This window comes from Lithobates pipiens, unplaced genomic scaffold, assembly GCF_037356315.1.
Source record: "Lithobates pipiens isolate NorthernLeopardFrog02 unplaced genomic scaffold, aLitPip1_a1.2 Scaffold_18, whole genome shotgun sequence".
Taxonomy (NCBI): Eukaryota; Metazoa; Chordata; class Amphibia; order Anura; family Ranidae; genus Lithobates; species Lithobates pipiens.
In genome coordinates, this window is record NW_027507758.1 from 429,278,386 (window position 1) to 429,299,966 (window position 21,581).

The following is a 21,581-nucleotide window of genomic DNA, read 5'->3' on the forward strand; positions in this document are numbered from 1 at the left end:
GTAACGTGTTTGTTGCCATGTGATGACTGTAGACTAAAGTGTTGGCTTGAGTTCCACTTCAGTTTGTTAGTGTATATAAATCTGCTAGGTGAAAACAGTGGGGGGTAAAACTTTAAAAGAAAAGAAATGCCGCCATTACATCTAATCAATGAGCTGCAATATAATACTTTATTTGGTTTGGGTTTACAACCACTTTACTTTTGCAAAACATGGGGATAGCTATGCCATATTGGGCGCCTTCTCCGTTGTCACGTAGCTGCCACAAACACTTTACATGCTTACATTAAAGTAGCTCCTTTATTTTGATGGCCTGCCTAATGTAACAAAAAAATAGTGACTGTAGCATTTCTGGCAGTGCACTGATCACCTGTTGGCAAGGTGCATTAGAGCGCTAGGACAGAATTGCACCAACGCATGTAAACGGTAACCCGTTTAAGGCAATAGAATAGTGTGAATGAGCCCTTTGTTTTATTAAAGAGGAAGTAAACCCTGATGGGTTTACTTCCTCTTTGATTCCCTGCAAAGGTAAATCATAATGGACTACTATGCATCGCATAGTAGTCCATTATGTGTCACTTACCTGACACAGGAGCCAGCGAAGTCACCGTTGTCCCCTTGTGTACGGAGCCTCCATCTTATGGTGGGTCTCACTGCTCCGGCGCTGTAATTCGACGGAGCCGCGATGTCACTCCCGCGCATTCGCACGGGAGCGGCGCGCTCAGTGCGCCTGCACGCCGCGGTCTATGGCGAATACGCTGTAGACAGCAGTGCCTGGCTTTTGGCAAATATATCTCTTAAACCGTGTAGGTTTAGGAGCTATTGGACCTAGAGGTAAGCATTAATCTAGGCTTACCTGTAGGTCAAAGTGGTTTGTAAAGGTTTACAACCATTTTAACATTTTTGTCTAAATCTATGTTTTTTTGTTTTGGAGAGACATGAGTGTTAGAACTGCTTTTGTGTTTATTGCAGTCTGTGTTCTGAGTGTTACTGGAGCAGGAATAGAGGGATTTTTAAATTGGGGACGCTTATTTCAGGGACGTCTAATGGGATGGTCCCTGGTTTTGTAGAGATTTCCTCTGCCTTTTTTTATTTTATTTTTTTTGACTTGTGTTGGAACATATTACGAATTATATAAATGTCAAAATTTTACTACAGGTATTGACCAATGAATGCTTTGTGCCCCTGTATTTAACACATTGGGTTTGATTTTCTTTTTAGATGCTGTTCCTCTTTTCTTGAGGCTTCTGCATTCTCCCCATCAGAATGTATGTGAGCAAGCTGTGTGGGCACTGGGAAATATAATTGGTAAGTTTTTGTATTTATTCCTTTTTTGTATCTTGATCTACTCTCTCCTAATTGAATGATTTTTTTTTTTCCCCTCCTTTGTCTGTCTGAAAATCGAATACAGTTGGCCTTAAATGGTGTGTGTGTGTGTGTGTGTGTGTGTGTGTGTATATATATGTATATATTTTCATGTTTATTTTGTAAATCATTAAAACAAACTTATAAATAATAAACTGATTTGGTGCGTAGTGATGATCGACAGCTGCTAGCACTAATCAAATCTCGTAAAGCTTTGTGAAGACAATATAAATGTAAAAAATACTATGCTGCATTATCTCCTGATATTCTGCCCAACACTGACTTTAAAGTACCAACATTGCAGTTTTAAAACTAAAAAAATATATAGAACGTGATCAAATAAGAAAATGGCAAAAAAAAGTATATGAAGTCCCTTTTTCTGTGATCAGTGATGTGCATCACATTCTACAGACACAATTAAATATAAAACAAACTTGGAGAATATATAAATTGTGCCACAAACGTGAATCAAACTGCTATAGTGCAAAAAATAGTGATATCTTGGTCAAATAGATATATAGTCCTTGTTGGCTGTATAATGGTGGCTTCATAAAAACTTGAAAATGTGTTGCTGTATCCGCACTCGGGTGCTCCCCATGCTCAGGCAATGGCCGCTCACCTCAGAGCGTGACCTCGCAATTAAGTCTGGTCAGTCACGCATGTGAATCACCTGAGGGGATTGTAAGTTAGCTGTATGGTCCCAAACTGCTCACTGGTGGTGTGTCCCCCATATGCAAACAGTAAAAAAAACTCCATAGTGTGTTTTAACACAATTGTACAAAAAAAAGCCCCAGTAGAAGGTTCTCACATGGGTTAGGTGCATTGAGTGCACCACTCTATAATGTGCTTAAAATGCTGTCTTGTCCACTCCCTTACACGTGACTATACAAGGGAAATCTCTGCTCAAGCACAGCAAGCATCTTGCCTCAGACTTAACAGATTAACAGCCTATGGAATACAGGCATAATGAGGCTTTTTTTTTTCTAAACAAAAAGCAGCTATGGTGCCTGCATAGTTCTAACTGTATTAGAAAGTGTCTAACATTTGTATATTCACAACTACTTTAATTGTCACTGAACAGGTGATGGGCCTCAGTGTCGGGATTATGTTATCAGCCTTGGAGTGGTCAAGCCTTTGCTGTCTTTCATCAGTCCCACTATTCCTATTACTTTCTTGAGAAATGTCACCTGGGTAATGGTAAATCTGTGCCGCCATAAAGATCCTCCTCCACCTATGGAAACCATACAGGAGGTAATGCAACAGTTAATGCATGGCAGATATATATTTTTTTTTTTGGGGCAACATTTTGCTCTTGGAAATGATGACATGGAGATATCGGGTGTTGTGAGAATGAGTCATTTAGTATTATATACATATAAACAAAAATGTTAGATAATATTTGTAGTCTAATACATTTAATTTATATACATAGAAAAATGTTTTGTATTGATATTAAGTGTGAGTGTTTGGATGTGTGTTTTTGGGTTATACAGGGGGACTCTGAAATTACATTGCTGATTTTGGAGTGCATCTGAGGACTGTTGCAAACTAAGGGGCTTTCATGCAGCAATTCCTGTGATTATGGCCCTTTGTTGGGTCTCCTTGATGACCTTTAAACCCTAAATCTCTAACAGATATGCTTTACAATGTGTATCTGTGATCTGACCAAAGGGCACCACCTCTGTTTTTATGTTGAAATGCATTTTTAATTCTTGAATAATTTTTATTTGTTAATCCTGTATCTTATAGATTCTCCCTGCGTTGTGTGTCCTTATCCACCACACAGATGTCAATGTAAGTATCTGCATAAGCGTTAGATATATCTATATCCCCTCCTAGATGCTCCTTGGTGACTGTATTGCATAACCCTCACCGGTTTGCTAATATCTAATAGATGATTAGAACTTAAGGGAGGCAAATTACTGGCATGCGCATAATGCTCATCGGTTTCAGAATGGGAAAGTAGACCAAAGCACACATGGTAGAGTGTTATTTTGTAATTTAAATATTAAATCTACCATGTATTCATTAGTATAAAGTGGTTTAATATAATTTTTATTTATTTTTTTGGCCTAGAGCAAGTAAATGTTTAGGATGGCTTTTATTAAAGCAGAGGGACTAACAAGAACGCCAGGGATTTCACTCAAAACAATACAAAGAGCACAGGATATGTTTTCATAAGTGTGTGGTGCGGCAGGCATATATTGGGAAATTCTGGGTTGACATTCTTTAACCACTTACAGACCGGACCATTTTGCTGGTCAAAGACCAGACCACTTTTTGCGATTCGGCACTGCGTCGCTTTAACTGACAATTGTGTGGCCGTGCGACGTGGCTCCCAAACAAAATTGACGTCCGTTTTATTTTTTTTATTTTTTTTCCCCCACCAATAGCTTTCTTTTGGTGGTATTTGATCACCCCTGCGGTTTTTATTTTTTGCGCTATAAACAAAAATAGAGCGACAATTTTGAAAAAAACGCATTGTTTACTTTTTGTTATAATAAATATCCCCCAAAAATATATAAAAAAAAATTTCCCTCAGTTTAGGCCGATACGTATTCTTCTACATTTTTTGGGTAAAATCGCAATAAGCGATTGATTTGCACAAAAGTTATAGCGTTTACAAAATAGGGATAGTTTTATGGCTTTATTTTTTTTTTTTGCCTCCCCCCCCCCCCATTACTGCCTGTAGTGATCAAGGAATCCCTATGGTGGGGCAAAGGCAAGGTTTTTCCTCACAACCCTTAATAGCCCAAACTCTCAGTGCTTCCATGCTACACACAGTGCAAGTCTCCTCACAGGCTACTTCTAGTTGACAATGATCTAATGCTCCAGGGCTCAATCCTACTCTCCGAGGCCACTGCATGACATAGTGACTATCCAGCATGCCTTTCTTTTGTGCACTGTTGGACAGGGACCATTATTTTTAGGATATTTGGCCTTCACAAAATCCCACAATACGTTTGTCCCAGACTTGTTACCTGTTTGTAATAGATCTGAAGTTCTGAATGCCTAACCTTCGGGCTTAGGTATGGTGATTACTGCCCTAGTTTCAAATCCATCCTAAGAGGAAACAAAGCCATACTATTTTATCATAAGCAATCCAAATGGAAAAAAGTAAAGTGGCTTTTTGATACTATAAAGCAGGGATATGCAATTGGCGGACCTCCAGCTGTTGCAGAACTACAAATCCCATGAGGCATAGCAAGATCCTGACATCCACAAGCATGACACCCAGAGGCATGATGGGACTTGTATTTTTGCAACAGCTGGAGGTCCGCTTATTGCAGATCCCTGCTATAAAGGGACCCAAATCAGTTGCCTGGGTGTTTAAGAACACCGTAGGCAGGTGGATCGCATTCACAGGGCACACTGTACATTTTAAAATACGAGCTGCCCAGTGATCTTGGGTCATTTCACAGGCCTTTGGCCTCAGCTTGGATAGAGAATAAATAGTTTTGCCTCAGCAGCTCTACAAAGTTCTGGCCTGGAAGATTCATGGAAATTGAGTTACTGGGTAATTGACTCTAGTTTTAAGGTCTTCTGTGAAAATTCTAACCACTTTTTTTTTTTATTCGCTTTACTGGCCCTCCCCCCTCCCCTCTAAAGCTGAGCTTTGGAGTGCTGTACCCAGACCCTTCTAGACTGGATGTTTGGGGGGGGGGGGGGGCTGGACTGGAATGTCTTTTTCATGCACTGGGTCTTTGCGGCGATTACCAGGCTGGTACAGTGTTTAGTGGATCAAATTGTCTGCTTTCTTCAGTTGACCACAGATGGGTTAATACTGAGGGATTGAGCACTGTCTGCTGGGTGAAGTCACATTATGATTAAGCACATGCTCTGCTGCCCTGGCCTACAAGAGCCACGTGGTGCTCTCTAAACCTTAGTCTGTTCTCTACTGTCCACTTACATTTACTTGGTCACCTCTGGCTGTCTTACCCTACGCCTGCTTCTGGCTGTAGGGTTTGAGAGTTATCATGAGGTCTTGCCCTGACATCACTCCCAAACAGCTTCAGCTCTTATTAATGGGGGGGTATGCACCACTTTAAAACGTATGGATTAGCCTGTTGCTTTAGTCAGTGCTATTCAGAATTTGGGATTCTTTAAAACTGCCTAGACCTTTCCAGTGTACCTCCTGCTGTTGGTCTTCCTTCATAAACACTGGAAACATACTGGCAAGGTATTTGTACCTTCTAATCCCTTATCGGCCCTGTACAAATTTGACATGAACGTTGTTAAAATTGTAAAATATTAGCAAAGCATCTACAATCCCAGTGGTCTTTAGGGATCCCACCGATAAGCATATGAATGTCTTAAATTGCTCTCTGATCGGTCCTGCTCTACAACCAGCACCTAGCTGTAACCTTTGATTTGTCAAACCTCGATTGACTGGTCCAGGGCTTTTAGAAGTAATCAAATCACTTGGGCAGTTTTATACCCCATCATAAAACTTTAGAACCAATGCCTGTGGCTTTTAGCTATATTGTGGAGGGGTTCAAATAAAAATATATGGCGCTAACTTCAGTAAGGAAAGGTGTTGTCAAGCTGAATAAACAAAAGAATCAGCAGTGTAACATCAGACTGACTAAATCCATATGATAAAAGGAACCAATAATCAAACGTAACCTATATAGCTCTATAAATGCTTAGGAGTGGATAGCAATCACAAAGCAAAATAACCAAAAAATCGCATAAAGTGAGAAGAAAAATTGCATATAATGCCAAAGGAATGGATAGCAATCACATAGAATGCATGGGAGTGGATAACAATCACAAAATGGAACAATAAAAAGCAAGCAAAACCATAAATGACATAAAAAAAAAACCCACAAAATGCACAGAAATCGCTAAAGTGCAAAAAATTGCTTAAAATGCAAAATAGTCAATGTAAAAAAAGAAAAGGTGCAAAGTCCAATTAGTGCAGTAAAGTGCAAACGTGAATGTACTGACTCTTCATCAAACAGTTCATATAAAAGATGTAAAGTGCATGTGTAGAAAGTGAAAGATTTTTCAGATTCATCCAAGCAGCAGCATTCCATGGAGTGTCATACGTTTCCCCCACCCTCTTACCTCTAAAGGAGACCCCTAGGGTCAGAATGAGCCTGTAATCTGAAGGCAATGGTAAGCCAGCATTTGATCGATCTCCTCCGATCGTCACAGCACACAACAGATCTCTAGTGGGGGACTTCAAACTCAGCAGATGAGGTGAAGGCATGTGAAGAAGAAAAACATCCCCATTGTGCAGTAGTTTAAAACAAATTTTAATAGGTTGAAAAAAATGCTTACAAAAGTATAGGTAAAACGGCACTGAACACAGTACTTCCTAGTCTCGGCCGTGACAGGAAGTGATGACACCTGACGCAGTTAGCGCCACATTTATTTGGTTGCTTTTTGTGTGGGAACACTTTTTGTTTGCCAGCTTCTGTTGGTCTGCGTGGATTTGCTTTAGCTGTTCACTTTGGTTTTGCGCATTAGTCTGTCTTTAGTTTATTGTGGAGGGATTGTTGGTCTCCCATTTTAAGTCTTGAATAAACTTCTTGATCAACATGAGGAATCTTTTGGCTAAAGTGTTAAACTGCAAAGCCTGCATCTAAAAGTCTCTTAACCAGCTTGGCTTTTGAGGGGCAATGCATCTTTGGGGTTGTCTGAAATGCCCCCATCAAGGATGCCACAGGTGGCACTGGCAAGAGCTCTTGGTCAGCCAAAAAAGCCTAAGTCTTGGGGCCCTTTCACATGGGGTGGACTCTGTTGAGATCAGCAGGGGATCTGTCCGCTGATCCCCCTGCTGATCGGTACAGAGCAGGCAATGAGCCATCCACTCTGCGTAAACTGAGCGGACATGGACCGAGGCCGCTCTTGTCTGTGGGTGGTCAGGAGGGAACAGACTCCGCTGTCTGTCTGTGTGTGTGTCTGTGTGTGTCTGTGTGTGTGTGTGTGTATTTGTGTGTGCCTCGGTTTATAGGGGTGAATGGTTTCAACTGATCAAGTCTGCCTTTACACCAAGGGACCTGATCGGACTCTTGGTGTAAAAGGGGCTAAGTCTGGGAAGGCTCACCTCCTTGTTGGGTTCCAGCAAATGTCCCCTTTGTTACTCCAAACTTTCAGATTTCAAGTGTGCCTTTTACAGACACTTGCACAGCCTGCATCTTCGATGCTTGGATACAGAATGTTTTCAGGGATGCTACAGTTTAACGCCCAAGCCTCTCCCCCAGGGTCATTACTTTGGACTTTCCTGTGTCACTATACAGATTGGCTGATCTTCATGCAGCCTTAGAAAGTCTTTTGGAACAGGTTGACACTTCCTCTGTCCCTGTGGCAGAATAGTTTTCAGGGGAATCCACAAAGTTCAATTTTTTTTTTTTTTTTTTTTTTTTTTTTTTTTTTGGTCCATTTTCCAAAAACTTGTGGAAAATTACATGTTCAAAAGACTCATTATGCCCCATAGATTTATACAGTGGGGTGTTTTTATTTCCAAAATGGGGTCTTTTTTGGGGGGTTTCCATTATCCTGGTGCTCCAGGGCCTTCAAATTTACAAGAAGTCAAGAAATTGTGTATTTTATGTCCCTAGAAAGCCTGTCGCTTCTCCCTACACAGTGGCCACACTGTATAAAAGTCTCACATGTGGTATTGCAATAATCAGGAGTAGTAGAATGTGTTTTTGTGTGTGTGACATTAATATGACAATGGGGGTGGGCAGAATCTTACATTTTTTTTCAAATTATGGGAAAGAAATACAACTAGAAAAAAAAAAAACTTACTCTGCCTCTTACTAAATGCTTTGGAGTGTCTACTTTCCAAAAAAAGGGTGATTGTCTCCCACTGAGGGATGAAGGCCCCCAGTCTTCCTTCCACCGTGCTTGGAGGGTCATTGGCTTTTATGGGGCTGCTCAGGAGGGTGAAAAATCGCCCCTCTGCCCTTGCCTCTTTGGCCCAAGGGTCTTGTTTTGGGGTCTCCCTATGCCAGTGATGGCGAACCTTGGCACCCCAGATGTTTAGAACTACATTTCCCATGATCCTGCACTCTGCAGTGTAGTGGAGCATCATGGGAAATGTAGTTTCAAAACATCAGGAGTGCCAAGGTTCGCCATCACTGCCCTATGCTTTTGTGGGAGCTTCACCTTGGAAGGGCCAGAAACTTCCTCTGCCCTAACTTTAGTAGTAGATTTAGCAGGTGCAAAGCCCTGAGCCTGTGGCGGGATTGTATCCTGGATAGTGAAGAAAAGATGGACGAGCGCTCCTTTACTGAGGTTGCTAGTCCTGACTCCTGTTCAGAATCCCTTTCTCTAACTAGGGAATCTATTCAGCCTTTACACAAGGCCTTTGTCCATGATTCTTCAAGAATCTCCCTATAGGAGCTGTTGCTCACTTCTCAGTTGTATCACCTTTCAATTTTGTAACTTGTATCCTGTGTCCTTTTCCCGAAATGCACCTCTGCATTTATAATCATGCTTTTGGTATTGCATGATATGGGGGGGGGGGGGGAGTTACTCTGGGCTGGCCTACAAAGTTTGTTTGCTAGTGTCCAATCCTTCTGTAGGTGGCAAATATAACCTGACAGTATAATTTTCTGTGTCATCAGTGAACTCCAAGAGAAGCATTTTACTGCACAGTACAACATTCTTTGTCTATTGAACAAATTATAATGATGGGTTAAACACTTTTTTTAACAAATTTTAACTTGGTTTATGCCTAGATTTTGGTAGACACAGTTTGGGCTCTTTCCTATTTAACGGATGCTGGTAATGAACAAATACAGATGGTTATAGACTCTGGAATCGTGACAAACTTGGTTCCTCTTCTAAGTAACCCAGAGGTGAAGGTGCAGGTAAGTTGTACAAAGATTATGTAGACTATTAAAGTATTTCAGTATTTTCTAGGAATGCTAAGTTTTTTTTTTTTGCTTTGTATTCCTCTTCCAGACTGCTGCTTTAAGAGCTGTAGGTAACATTGTCACTGGTACAGATGAACAGACACAAGTTGTTCTGAACTGTGATGCTCTGTCACACTTCCCAGCCTTGCTTACTCATGTAAAGGAAAAGATTAACAAGGTAAGTACTTCTCACTTTCTGTACGTGTGTGCTTATATAAGCATCAATTAAGAGTACATGTTAATTTATTTGTAAAGGCCTTGAACACAGGCTGTCTTATCCCATTGTAACATTTTAAGTATTCAGCACATTGTCCTATAAGTTTGACTATTCAGGGACTTTTTAATTGTTTTTGTCTCCGGATGACTGTTGCCTTCCAGAATATGAATACTAAAATTTAGAGCGTGTTCACACTGTGTGGTGACTGGCTTTTTTTTTTTTTTTTTCACACTGGATAAACACCAGTCACTTAAACAGACTTGGTTTATTTTTATTTTTTTGTGTCAGCAGCTACAAGTACTGTAGCTGCTGACTTTTAATAAGGACACTCACCTGTCCAGGGAGCCCCAGGCCGATTCGTACACGGACTCAGGTGCAGATACTGCCATTCCAACTAAGGGAGTCACTTGGCACTTTGTGAATGGCCAGCTCATCTTCTGGCACATGCACAGGTCCCAGAAGGCAGTGGGTGTGAAGGAGGAGGGCTTGCTACAGAAGAGGACATAACGTTCTGCGCCATGGCTGAGCTAGGACAGGAGTACTTAATACTTCAAAAAAGTTATGAAAAAAAAGATATCCAAGAACGAGGGGTGGTCTTTAGTTTAAGACCACCATGTAAAAGTGGGTAGAAATCTGCTTTTAACAGGCTGTGACTGTCTCATATTGCCATATGGTTGCATTTTGTGATTATGTATTTGATGTGCAATATGTATATATTGCAGGAGGCAGTCTGGTTTTTGTCCAACATCACTGCAGGAAACCAACAACAAGTTCAAGCTGTTATTGATGCTAACCTTGTGCCAATGATCATACACTTGTTGGATAAGGTAAAGTTGAATGTGATTTGTGTGGTGTTTTTAATTTTTTTGGTAGCACTAATGTGAAGTATAGCTTAAATATTGTGTTTTGCATTTCCTTCTGCACAGGGTGATTTTGGAACTCAGAAAGAGGCTGCATGGGCAATAAGCAATTTAACGATCAGTGGAAGGAAAGATCAAGTGAGTAACTTCTCCCCCTCCTTTAGTTTTCTGATTTCTTAAAGTTTCCTCAGTGACTCAATTTTATATAAAATAAACTGTTGACATGCATGATGTAAGCTGTTGGTGCTATATAAATCCTGTTTAATAATGTATGCACCATTTCCATATCAGACACAGCTGCTGGTAGTGTGCTGTGTATTGATTAGAACAGGGGACTCCAAACTTTTCAGTACACACGATACTGTATGCATTAGATCTTTGTGGGTAGGGCAAAACAGTTTTCAGAAATAAAATTTTTACTTGGATCTTAATGTAAAAATGATGGTCTACCCTTTTAATCGGGGTCCCCTTCAGAGTCTCCCTTATGACTGTTAGGTTTACAGAGTGGCTGTAGCAGGAGGGCAGGAGCCAGGTAATGAAGCATGCCTGATCCCTGCTTCTGTGAATGCTGGGGCAAACAATTGATTTCTAGGAGGTCAGAAGGGAGAAGTGGCGACCATGGGTGTTTTTCAGGAGTTTGTCAATTAAATCTTATGTAATCAGAACTTGAAGCTTGGTTTTTTTTTTTTTTTTTTTTTTTTTTTTTTTCCCCCCTTGAGAAGCTTTCAAGAATCTGAATGTATTTGCATTGTTGTCACTATAGCAAATGACTATAGTCAAAGGACAACAGGAAGGAAAGTGTAGTCATTACAGTGTAAAATGTACTGTGTAAAAGGTAAGTTTAATGTAGCTAAATCAGCTGGTGCGTTATGACTTTTCAGTCAGATGGATGAGATTTTGAAATTGATGGTTTTCTGCTTGTAGGTGGCTTATCTTATCCAGCAGAATGTAATTCCTCCTTTCTGCAATCTGTTGACTGTAAAAGATGCCCAGGTCATACAAGTAGTGTTGGACGGGTTAAGCAACATATTGAAAATGGCCGATGATGAGGCTGAGACCATAGCCAACCTTATTGAGGAGTGTGGAGGTATGTTATAAGCTTTGCTTTTATCCCCATTCTTACATTTTGCCTTGCCTACACCCTTCCCTTATTTTCCACCTGAGGCATTTTCATTGGATGGGGAATGCGACTCCAGTAATATTTATAGGTAATAACTGCTTTTAGCCAAGACATTCATGTTTAGGAGTTTACAGAGCAATACAGGTTCACGTAAACCCCCAATATACCATTGCCTTTTATATAATGGACCTTGGTGCCAGGAGGCTAGCACCAGCAGGTTTTGGCGAGGAGCTTTAAGCATCCAAATAAAATTTAAATGGCTCTGCACAAACCTTTCCCTGAAGTCAAACTATAACCCATCACTTTAATTGAACCAAGCTCGGACTAAAAAGTGCCTAAAGTAAAATGGCAGAAGTGCTGACACCTTGTAATGCCTACAAGTGCTTGTGTTAGTCTTCATTTTTCCTTTTTGAGCCCATGGATCTTAGATTGCCAGTGAAGAGGATTGCTTCTCCAACCATGTATGTATATTCTCCAACTCTCTGTTCAGTGCATGTTTAAATTGCAGGTTTTGCTATATGCCAATCAGGACAGACTATATTTTAGGCTTTGTTTTTCTCTCCAATTAAAAAGCCAAGTTCCACCCACTTCCTCTCTTCCGTCAACCCCCCCCCCCCCCCCCCCCCCCCTTCCTTTGGTGAAAAAGTGTTTTTTGTTTTGTGTGTGTTTTTGTTTGTGTTTTTGTGTAAAGTTTCACTCTACCCTTTAAAACAGGTTTGGAGAAGATTGAACAGCTGCAAAGCCATGAGAATGAAGATATCTACAAACTGGCTTTTGAAATAATTGACCAGTTTTTCTCATCAGACGTAAGTCCAATGCTTGTGTTGCTAAGTTTGTCCAGACAAGCTAAAATGTAAACTATTAACTTCCCAATTACACCATAAATGCTACACACAGGCAAGTTCAAGTAACTTAAAAATGCTTCATTGATTAGCTTGGTGTGTTTTGTGACTGAATTTTTGGTGTGTGTGTGTGTGTGTGTGTGTGTTTAATAGCATACGTCTATAAAGAATGGAGGTTCTGCACTTAAACCACTTCCTGACCAACATACCACCTAAGATGATGGTGGTGGTACTTGCAGCCATGATCCGGATATGCACTGTGAAGAGTGGAAGGAACAGAATTTTAATCGGTTACTTTGGAGGCCAGATGAGAGATCCGGGGTCTAATAGATCCCAGAGCTCCATGAAAAGGACTTGTCAGGGCCAATGCTATCAGAGATCATGTTAATCCCTTGTGATGACAAAGTTCAAGAGCCAGTGTATAAATAGATTTAAAGGGGGGGGGGGGGGGGGAAGCATTTAAAGCGCCTCAATCTCTGCCCAGTTTTGAAGTGGTTAGACTTTTGAATAGTTGCAAAATGCATAAAATACTTTTGCTGAATAGACGCCTGCTTTGGAATCCGAGAGCGATTACTCGACATCCTGTGAAAAGGAAAGGGAGGTAAGGTTAAAATAAGATTTCCTCCTCAAACCATATAGTTTCATAGTTGGTAAGGTTGAATAAAGACACCAGTCCATCCTTAGTGAGTGTCTACAATTGTCCCCATCCCTGTACATTACACACTCATTGGTCCCTACCCTCAAGGAGCCCACAATCCAAGGTCCCCATTCATATACTAGGGCCAATTTTGGACAGAAGCCTATTAACCTACCTGCATGTCTTTGGTTTGTGGGAGGAAACCGGAGTACCTGGAGGAAACCCACGCAGGCACAGGGAGAACATGCAAACTCCAGGCAGGTAGTGTCGTGGTTGGGATTTGAACCAGCGACCCTTCTTACTGCTAGGTGAGAGTGCTAACCACTACACCACTGCGCCGCCCCATATCTCGATTTCTAGGTATATGGTAATGTTAACAGCTTCTGTGGGATTGTGAAGCAGTGATTTCTTTCATCATGGAAAAGTGTGTGTTTTTTTTTTTTTTTTTTTTTAGGTTCTTCTATTGTTTCACTTTGCAGTTTCAGTACTTGTCACGGCAGCCTGCTTAAAGTGATTGTAAATGTTTGCTTTAAAAAAATAAAAATTGCCTCCACTGTGCAGCTCGTTTGGTACAGAGATACCTGCTCTTCTGGGGCCCCTCGGCAGCTCTCGCAGCTCCTCCCCACATCAGGTAATCCCCTAGGACAAGCTCTCTCCCCGGGGGGGTTACCATGTGGGCGCGCTCTCGAGTCCAACATTTGGTGTCCATAGAGGCCAAGTGCAGGATTCTGCCCCGCACCCGCGTCATTGGATTTGACGGCAGCAGGCGCCAATGGCTGCGCTATCAATCTATCCAATCAAGAGCTGAGAACCCCGGGCAGAGAGACGGTGACTGAGTCAAGCTCTAGGGCTCAGGTAAGTAAAGATGGGGGGCCAGTCACTGCCAGGTGTTTTTTCACCTTAATGCATAGGATGCACTAAGGTGAAAAAACACATAGGTTTTCAAGTCCTTTAAGTCAGTTGCTGGGTCACTTTACTAATAGGTGTTTAACACACTGGAGCCTGCAAGCCAGGAGCAGTCTGCTTGCATCTTTTCTTGCATGCCTGCCCCCAGCCACTACTAAGGCAAATAAAACAGAGTCAAAATTTGTAAAGGGATAGATTAGCAGCTTGTTAACTTTAACTCTCACTTGTGGTGGTCTGGAGCAGCTGCAATGGTTAGGGAAGATGTAAACTGACTGCTTTCAGGCTGAGGGTCCCCTTTTGTAGGCTTGTTACATCCTAAAAGCATCACCTAGTATTATCACTGCCACCTGGTTGTAGCAGGTAAAGAGTACTGGCTTGTATAGACTTGCTGGGGAGGAAGCTGTTTGAGCAGAGCAAGCTTGCAGTTTATGCCAGTATTGTGAAAAGTTTATCAGATGTTTGTTATGACTATTAAAAAAGCAAGTATGTGCATAGTAATCCAGATATCATTGGTGGAATGCTGGCGTATGAGCTATGTACAAGAGTGCAGATCTTAGTGGTGGCATGGGTACTATGTGGTGAGGGGTGTGCACTGGAGTGCAGAGCTTAGTGATGTTGCTGTGTGTGATGAACTTTGTGCTTGTGCTGAATCGCATTACTTTGCACTAGCCTGACATTTTTTTGCCTTATTCCAGACAAACCTTGTATGTGTTGCATTTATAATAATAATAATAATAATAATCTTAAACCGCTTAATAAAATTGCATCAGCCAGACATCCTCTGGCTTGAGGATTGGTGTATTTGTAATAGGCTATTCTCAGAAGTATATCACTAGCTGTTTTTATCACTGTAGTAGTTTGTCCATACTTTATTTTCTGAATTTTATTTGGTTTAATTGCTTTTTTTTTTTTTTTTTTTGGCAGATTGATGAAGATTCTAGCCTTGTTCCAGAAACAATACAAGGTGGAACATTCAATTTCAATTCGTCTGCCAACGTACCAGCAGAAGGGTTTCATTTCTAGGAAGATTTGTTGGAAGTTAGGTACAGTGCAGCACTGAAAACTGGTTTGATCCATCAAGCTTGGCTCATGGGATCTGCTGCTGCATTAAATCGGAGACAGAAATGTGCAGACTTCATTTGGATGACCGTAAAGACCAAATGATGTCAAGATGGCGAGTGGGTGCGAGTGAGAATGAATGGCAAATGTAATGAAAACTTCACACCGAATGCTTATATAGGTTGTGCAGAAGAAAAGGGCTACAGGTCAAAGATCTTCAGTGCCTGAAAGAGATCATTGATCTTACAGAGCAAATGAGGAAAATGCAGTACTCTCATCATCAAGCCTTGTAAGCATAACAAGAAACCTATGGGTAGGATGCCCACATAAGTCCAAGGAGAATAAGCCCAGGCCTTGCTAAGAAGCTCCGTATGAATGGACAGCATTGAATGAATGTCTGGACACAGTGTTGTGGAGCCAGGCTCATCTTACGACCGTGAGGCTATTCACTCATGAAGCAGACTCCCAGTCCAGGAGTGGCGTGTGTACGAGAGTATGGGTGTGGTGCTGTATGTGGACGCATGCAAGCTTGAATCGCCTTGAGGGGGATGATACTAAACCTAGAAAATCACAATAAATTCATAAGTGTTACCTTACACTGGACATGAAAACAAAGACCGGTATAGCAGCAGATTTTGGTTTACTCCTACAGCCTGTGTGCTTTCTTTTTACTTTGCCTCAGTCTTTCCTTTCATTTTAGTTTCTAACTTGTATGGCTTGTAAATTTTTTTTTTTTTTTTTTTTTTTTTTTTTAAGTTGCTTATACATCAGAGTTGGAAGAAGGCAACCCTGTGCATTTGCACCAGATAAAATGGTTGTTATGCAGTCTGTTCCATATCATAAAAGCTGATTTGTGTACAGGCATTTTCAAAGAACAGGATTATCCCTTTGCAAATTATTTTTTTCCACCTCCCACCCCCCCACAGTACAAGCGTTACCGTACGTGAACGTGTAGAGCAATGTAACGAGTGGTTTAAGCGAAGCAATCCTTTCGTTTTGAAATCTAACATTGATCTATTTGCATGTGGAAATGGACAGCATAGTTTATTTCTAGATTCATTTTGTTCAGTCCTGTACAAATTGTTTCAGTTGTGGTAGAAGCTGTGCTGTATTACAACCCTATTTGTTTTCAGGCGTTTGTTTTCTATGAAAATGATATGGAAACCCACAATGGTATTTGGTGCATATGTACTGCTACATTCAGACTATTAGGAGGTGTGATTATCTGTATAAACTGGTTCATGGTTTAACCACCTTTACTCTGCCTAGGCAGTCTGTTTTAGAATTGTTTTATCTTTTAGATGTAGGCAGCCATGAACAATCTATTTTGAGCCACTTTAAAGAGATAAACTTGGTATCTTTTAAAACTTGCATTGGCTGTACAGATGCAAGTGTCTTTATAATTTTTTTTTTTTTTTTTTTTTAATTGGCAGACTGCCTCTTTCAGAGGTAATGCACACTAAATTAAAAGCAACATAAATGTATTTGTATAACTAGCTGAACTCTTTATAAGGTGGCTCATTGTAGGAATTGCTGTGCCTTCCCCTTGAGCACAAGTGTTGCATGAACAACAAGTTGCTATGATAAAACATGCTGAGTTAGCCACCATGAGCATCATTATCTACTTTTGTGTTTAAAGTTTAACTGGTAATTCTGAAACACTGTAGAATGGATACAGATTATTTTGTGATTATAAACTTTGTTGGATTAGAATATTTTTGCAGCATTCCTTGTCATCTGAAACATGGTTAAAGTTTAAAACTAGATTCAAAAAAAGCTTGTAAAATGTAGAAGACAAGCTAGGCTGTCATGGGGAAATAAAGAGTAATCCTTACGACGAGCTTTGTCCTAATTTTTATTTTCTTCCTCTCATATTGGACCACCTTAATGTATAGACATTAAATATATAGTTTTAATGTATGAATTTTGCATACCTTAACTGAAAACCTACACATGATTTACATAGCACCAACCGCTTGTGCAGCATTGTACAATTTCAGCACTGTTCAATACAGAAGGAATGGGAAGGCCCTGCTCATGGAGCTTACAATGTAAATATTTAATACCATGTAGTCCTGCTTCATCAGCTGAAGGACCTTGTCGACAAACATTCCATTATGGGATGATTTCAGCTTTGTGTCTTGGTTACATGTTTCTATAAGGAAACAAAATGTACCAGAGAATTGATTCTCAGGGAAAAGAATGAAAATGCAAACAAAAATGGACACCAAAATTGACTGAAGGAAATCCTAGGCAATGCCAGTTCTAATATATTATGGGCAGACACTGCTAACTTGTTTAGCAGCTAGCATGTTGCACAAATTACAAATCTGCTAATTCCATGACAATGTGCAACACTTTTAAAGTGAATCTGTGATGCACAAAAAGACATTCTCTGATTTTTCTTTTACTGTGTACTAGCTACAAGTGAACAACGCATTGAGGCCGATCAGACTAGGTTAATAAGCCCAGTAGTTAAAACGGCCTCTAACTTTTTTGTAGTGGTGTCTTTTTTTTATTTATTTTTTATATATGCATTTAGAACTGAACTCTGGCCTTGCCTTCCACATGTTTACCGACCCCTCTCCTGTAAAATGGCTTTCTCTGATTTTTCACTGCGCACTGTAAACCTCTCAAAGTGCATTAAAAGCTGCCGCAGCAAGTCGGATATATAGCAAGCTGATGACATTCAAACAATTCTAATGTGGTCAAAAACACGAGGAATTAAACATTCACAGTACTGGAGAAAAAAAGTAAGCGAACCCATAGCTTCTTTACTTCAAAGGAGTTGTTTGCACACCTGTAGTTCAATTAAATGATTGTAGAGGTGTGGCTTGGGAGCTACTGATGATGCACTCAAACATTTTAAGATTGCTGTTCATAAGGAGCATCAGCTGATGTGAACCATGCCTCGCAAAAGTAGTTGATCTGCATAAGGCTGGTAAGGGATGCAAAGCCATCTCTTAGGCATCCATCAGTCAACAGTTAAATTGTTTAGAAATGGAGACTGTTTAGTACTGTGACTACTCTACTCTTCCTAGAAATGGGTGCCCAGCCAAGATGACTTTCAAAGCACAACACGGAATCCTCAATGAGGTAAAAAAAAAATCCACGTATAAAAGCTAAAGTTTTAAAGACTTCTCGAACTGTCTACCACATGCAAGTCTTTGAACAGGCAGGATGTCCATGGAAGAGCACTACAGAAGAAGCTGCTGCTCTCCAAATACATTGCTGTACATTTTGAAGTTTTGCCAAAGAGCACCTTGGTAAACTGCAACGCTACTGGGACTATATTTTGACGACTGATAAAATGGTTGCATTGTTCGGGAAGAATGCTCAGCACTGTATGGCACAAGAAGGGCACAGCTTGCCAACCGTGAAGTATTAAGGGAACATCCTCATTTGGACTTTCTTTGCTGCCTCAGAGCCTAGACCACTTGCCATCATTGAGGGTAAAATTAATTCCCAAGTTTTCCAAAATATCCTTGCAGGATAATGTCAGGGGGTCTGTCTGCCAGCTGAGGCTCGGTAGAAGTTTTGGTGCAGCAGGACAATGACTCTAAGCATCAAAGTCCACCATACACTAGCTTCCAAAAAAACGCACATTTTGGCATGGCTCAGACTTAAACCCCTATAGAGATGCTGTGGAATGATCTCAAGAAAGTTGTTCACACCAGACATCCTACAAATGTGTCCGAGCTGAAGCAGTTTTGTAAAGAATGGTGAAAAATGTCTTTAATGTTGTGCAGGTCAAATCCAGAGATGCCAAACACGTTTGCTTTAAGTCCTTGCTGCCAAAGGTGGTTCTACCAGCACTGTGAATGTTTAATCAGTTTGTTCAATAAAGAGACTGGAAAATTTGAATTGTTTATCGGCTTAAGCACAGTGTGTCTTGCTTATTATAATTTAGATGAGGATCAGATCACATTATGGCAGATTACTGCACAAAAATTGGTTAATTCCAAGAGGTACACACTTTTTCCACTGTATAAATTTTATATATATTTATTTTGAATTAGTGTGTTAAGGTGGAGAAGTGAGGAAACCGAGAAAGGGAAATAATAGCAGATTAAACTTCAGTTTTAAGTGTTTTGAACAGCCATGCCAGCTACTCTTTGGCTCTCTAGCAGTGTAATTAACCTGCGGATTCAGCAATAGCTGAAAGGATACTTTAGGCCCAAAAATATGAATTTATAAAAGTTAACTGGTTTATTTGGGTGTACTATTGTCCATATAAGGGGACCTGGCTTGATATTGAGCAATGTAGCGTTATACTGCAGCCTACAGGAGAAACTGACACGAGGCATGTAAACTGAAGGTCTGCCCCGTTTTAAGACTTCAATCCTTATCTCATGCTTTACTAGTTGCACTTGGTTGTCTTCAGTGTCTACTTCTGCTTGGCTTTTGCTTACTTTTGGGAATATTTTAACAATTAACCTCTACTTGTAGATTCATGCTGGATATTTAAAATCCTGGAAGCTTCTCCAGTCAGCCAATGAGCACTGCTAGATTTATGCTGGATGGGTTAAATCCTAAAGGTGACAGCTGAATGCAGGTTTTCCCAGTTCTGTGCTGGTGTTCTCTGCAATGGTCCTACATTCCTAGTGGTGACAACTCAATCTGTTCAGCAACCACAGAACTCTACATTTATGGTCAATCCAGTATTTCTCTAGGGATTCCTCGTTGAATGTCATGACCAGGGCTGTGGTATATCATGAGTATGTGCTGTGATAATGGCTGTTCTTACATTGCACTACAGCTGTCTCGCATACATCATTGAGAGAATAGCACTTTATTACCATTGCTATTTCTGTCTGGTTTCTATGTAGTGGACTTGGTCTTCCCTCCTTTTTTTGTTTTTTCTGGGCAGTTTCTGTGCTGACAGCTGGGCAGATTTTATTTTTTATTTTATTTTTTATTTTATTTTTTTTTCTTCGTACGCTACATTGCTGTTTTGAGTTCCTTGCCTTTTTAGATTGAAGGACTTGATCTGAGTTTTCATTGTCTGCTTTATAACAAGTGCTATAACTGGTGGCTCTTGCATCTACCCACACTACCTGTGCTGGTGCTCTGCTTATGCTATACATTATAGAGTGGAAATGGGTGCTCGTCCACTTTTCACGAGCTCTGTAGGTTGAGACAACTGTTTGAGGAATGTGGATGGCTGCTCTTTCTCTATAGCTTTGATGTTTTTAAAGTCTGCATATTACTACTTCTCGCAGCTTGCAGTGACAAGCGGCATAGAGCCAGTGGGTCAGTGAGTATTTCTAGAATAGCTCCTTACTGTAACCAACATGTCTCTTAGCAAACAGAGGCATGGTCACTCTGTGACAATAAATCTGCTTCTGACATTTACCTGCAATGTATGTAAGGTGGAAATTGATGCAGAAAGTTTGGCAAGCTTGTCTTTACAGGAAGTCTAGGGCTGAAGCATCTGTTGGGCAGATTTGTGCATCTACTTGGGTGCTCCTCCCTTTCCCACCAAGGCAGATGTTTCTTCAGTTATGAAAAGTTTGTTGAACTTTGCTCTTCCTGCTTTCAAGGACCCAGTCTCATTCCAGCAGATTCCAATAGAAGAACTTGGCACTGAAATCCTTAGTAAATGGTTTATTAGGTACACATAAAAGGGTTACAAGGGGCTATTCCGGCCTAATATTTTTTGCATCTGTTAGGGTTACTGTAGAGCAGGCGACTCTAAATTTTCTGAACAAAGGGCCAGTTTACTGCTCAAGTTTTAGGGGGGGGCACAAACTTTAAACTGTATAAAATGCCCCAAAGTGAGGGAGTAAACCATGCCCCCTTTGGTTTTAGTGGGAGGAATAGTGCCCCTTTGTTGGTATCCATGACAGACATGGTGCCATATCATTGTGTCTGTGGAAGCAATAGTTCCCCAAGGGCTGGAGGCAGGCAAAAAACACATCCGACCACGGGCAGCAGTTTGCATACCACTGATATAAAACGCTGTCCTACAAAGAAAACGCACAGCAAATATATACCTGTAATACAGAATGTGCACTATTCCTGCTGCCTGCGCAGCGGATCTCGTCTACAACACTGTGAAATGGTCCCTCAAAGACTGCTGGTAAACCAACACGTCAGCAGTGTTGTCCTGGGTCTCCTGTAGGTCTCAATGACCTTCATGTCTTTAATGTATCTGTAGTAAATGGAGGTCAGTAGGAGGAACCAGTGGGAGTTGTGGGGGACCCAGAAGATACACCCCTGAAAGTGTTTGGTCTCCCTGCAGATTTTAAGGGACTAATTCACAACATAGGAGCCAAATTCAGTGCAGGCAGTGGGGAGCGCATTATTTGTGTTCTTTATATCTCTACTGGTTTACTTCAGGAAATTTCCAGTCTGCATGTATAAGTTAAGCCTTGTGGCATAATAACTTTCTGCTCCAGGGTCATTGACCATTGTCATGTATAAATTTGCTACCTATAAACTATTCTAAGTATGGAAGACACTCCAGTCTAAACACTGGATAAAAAAAAATATACAAAGTCCGGAGCTAAAGAATAATACAGTATTAAAATCGAACCTAGTTGATTGGTTCGACATGTTAAATCTGTATAGAAAAAGTGAAAAAAAAGTGGTCCATGCCTGTTTTCACTAAAAGGAGGTCTAAGGCTGATTTTGGTTTTTAAAATAAAACAAACCTATATGGTATTGATGTCTTCTAGTTATGTGTTCAATCTCTTGTAGGGGAA

At 40.7% G+C, this 21,581-nt stretch overlaps 1 protein-coding gene and 1 non-coding gene across 2 annotated transcripts in view; both read left to right on the top strand.

Annotated features, from left to right (window-relative positions):
• The window catches only part of KPNA4 (karyopherin subunit alpha 4), a 55,106-nt gene extending 38,392 nt beyond the window's left edge, over positions 1 to 16,714 (top strand). Inside the window, exons 8-17 of the mRNA XM_077488061.1 lie at positions 1,219 to 1,305; positions 2,444 to 2,613; positions 3,112 to 3,156; positions 9,057 to 9,188; positions 9,283 to 9,411; positions 10,173 to 10,277; positions 10,377 to 10,448; positions 11,235 to 11,397; positions 12,145 to 12,236; positions 14,740 to 16,714. Coding sequence (XP_077344187.1) covers positions 1,219 to 1,305; positions 2,444 to 2,613; positions 3,112 to 3,156; positions 9,057 to 9,188; positions 9,283 to 9,411; positions 10,173 to 10,277; positions 10,377 to 10,448; positions 11,235 to 11,397; positions 12,145 to 12,236; positions 14,740 to 14,838 — 1,094 coding nt within the window. The 3' untranslated portion in view covers positions 14,839 to 16,714. The remainder of the gene's footprint in view (positions 1 to 1,218; positions 1,306 to 2,443; positions 2,614 to 3,111; positions 3,157 to 9,056; positions 9,189 to 9,282; positions 9,412 to 10,172; positions 10,278 to 10,376; positions 10,449 to 11,234; positions 11,398 to 12,144; positions 12,237 to 14,739) is intronic.
• Positions 2,676 to 3,031, top strand: LOC143990734 (small Cajal body-specific RNA 7). Its single transcript, XR_013277446.1, has one exon.
• Positions 16,715 to 21,581: the final 4,867 nt, after the last annotated feature.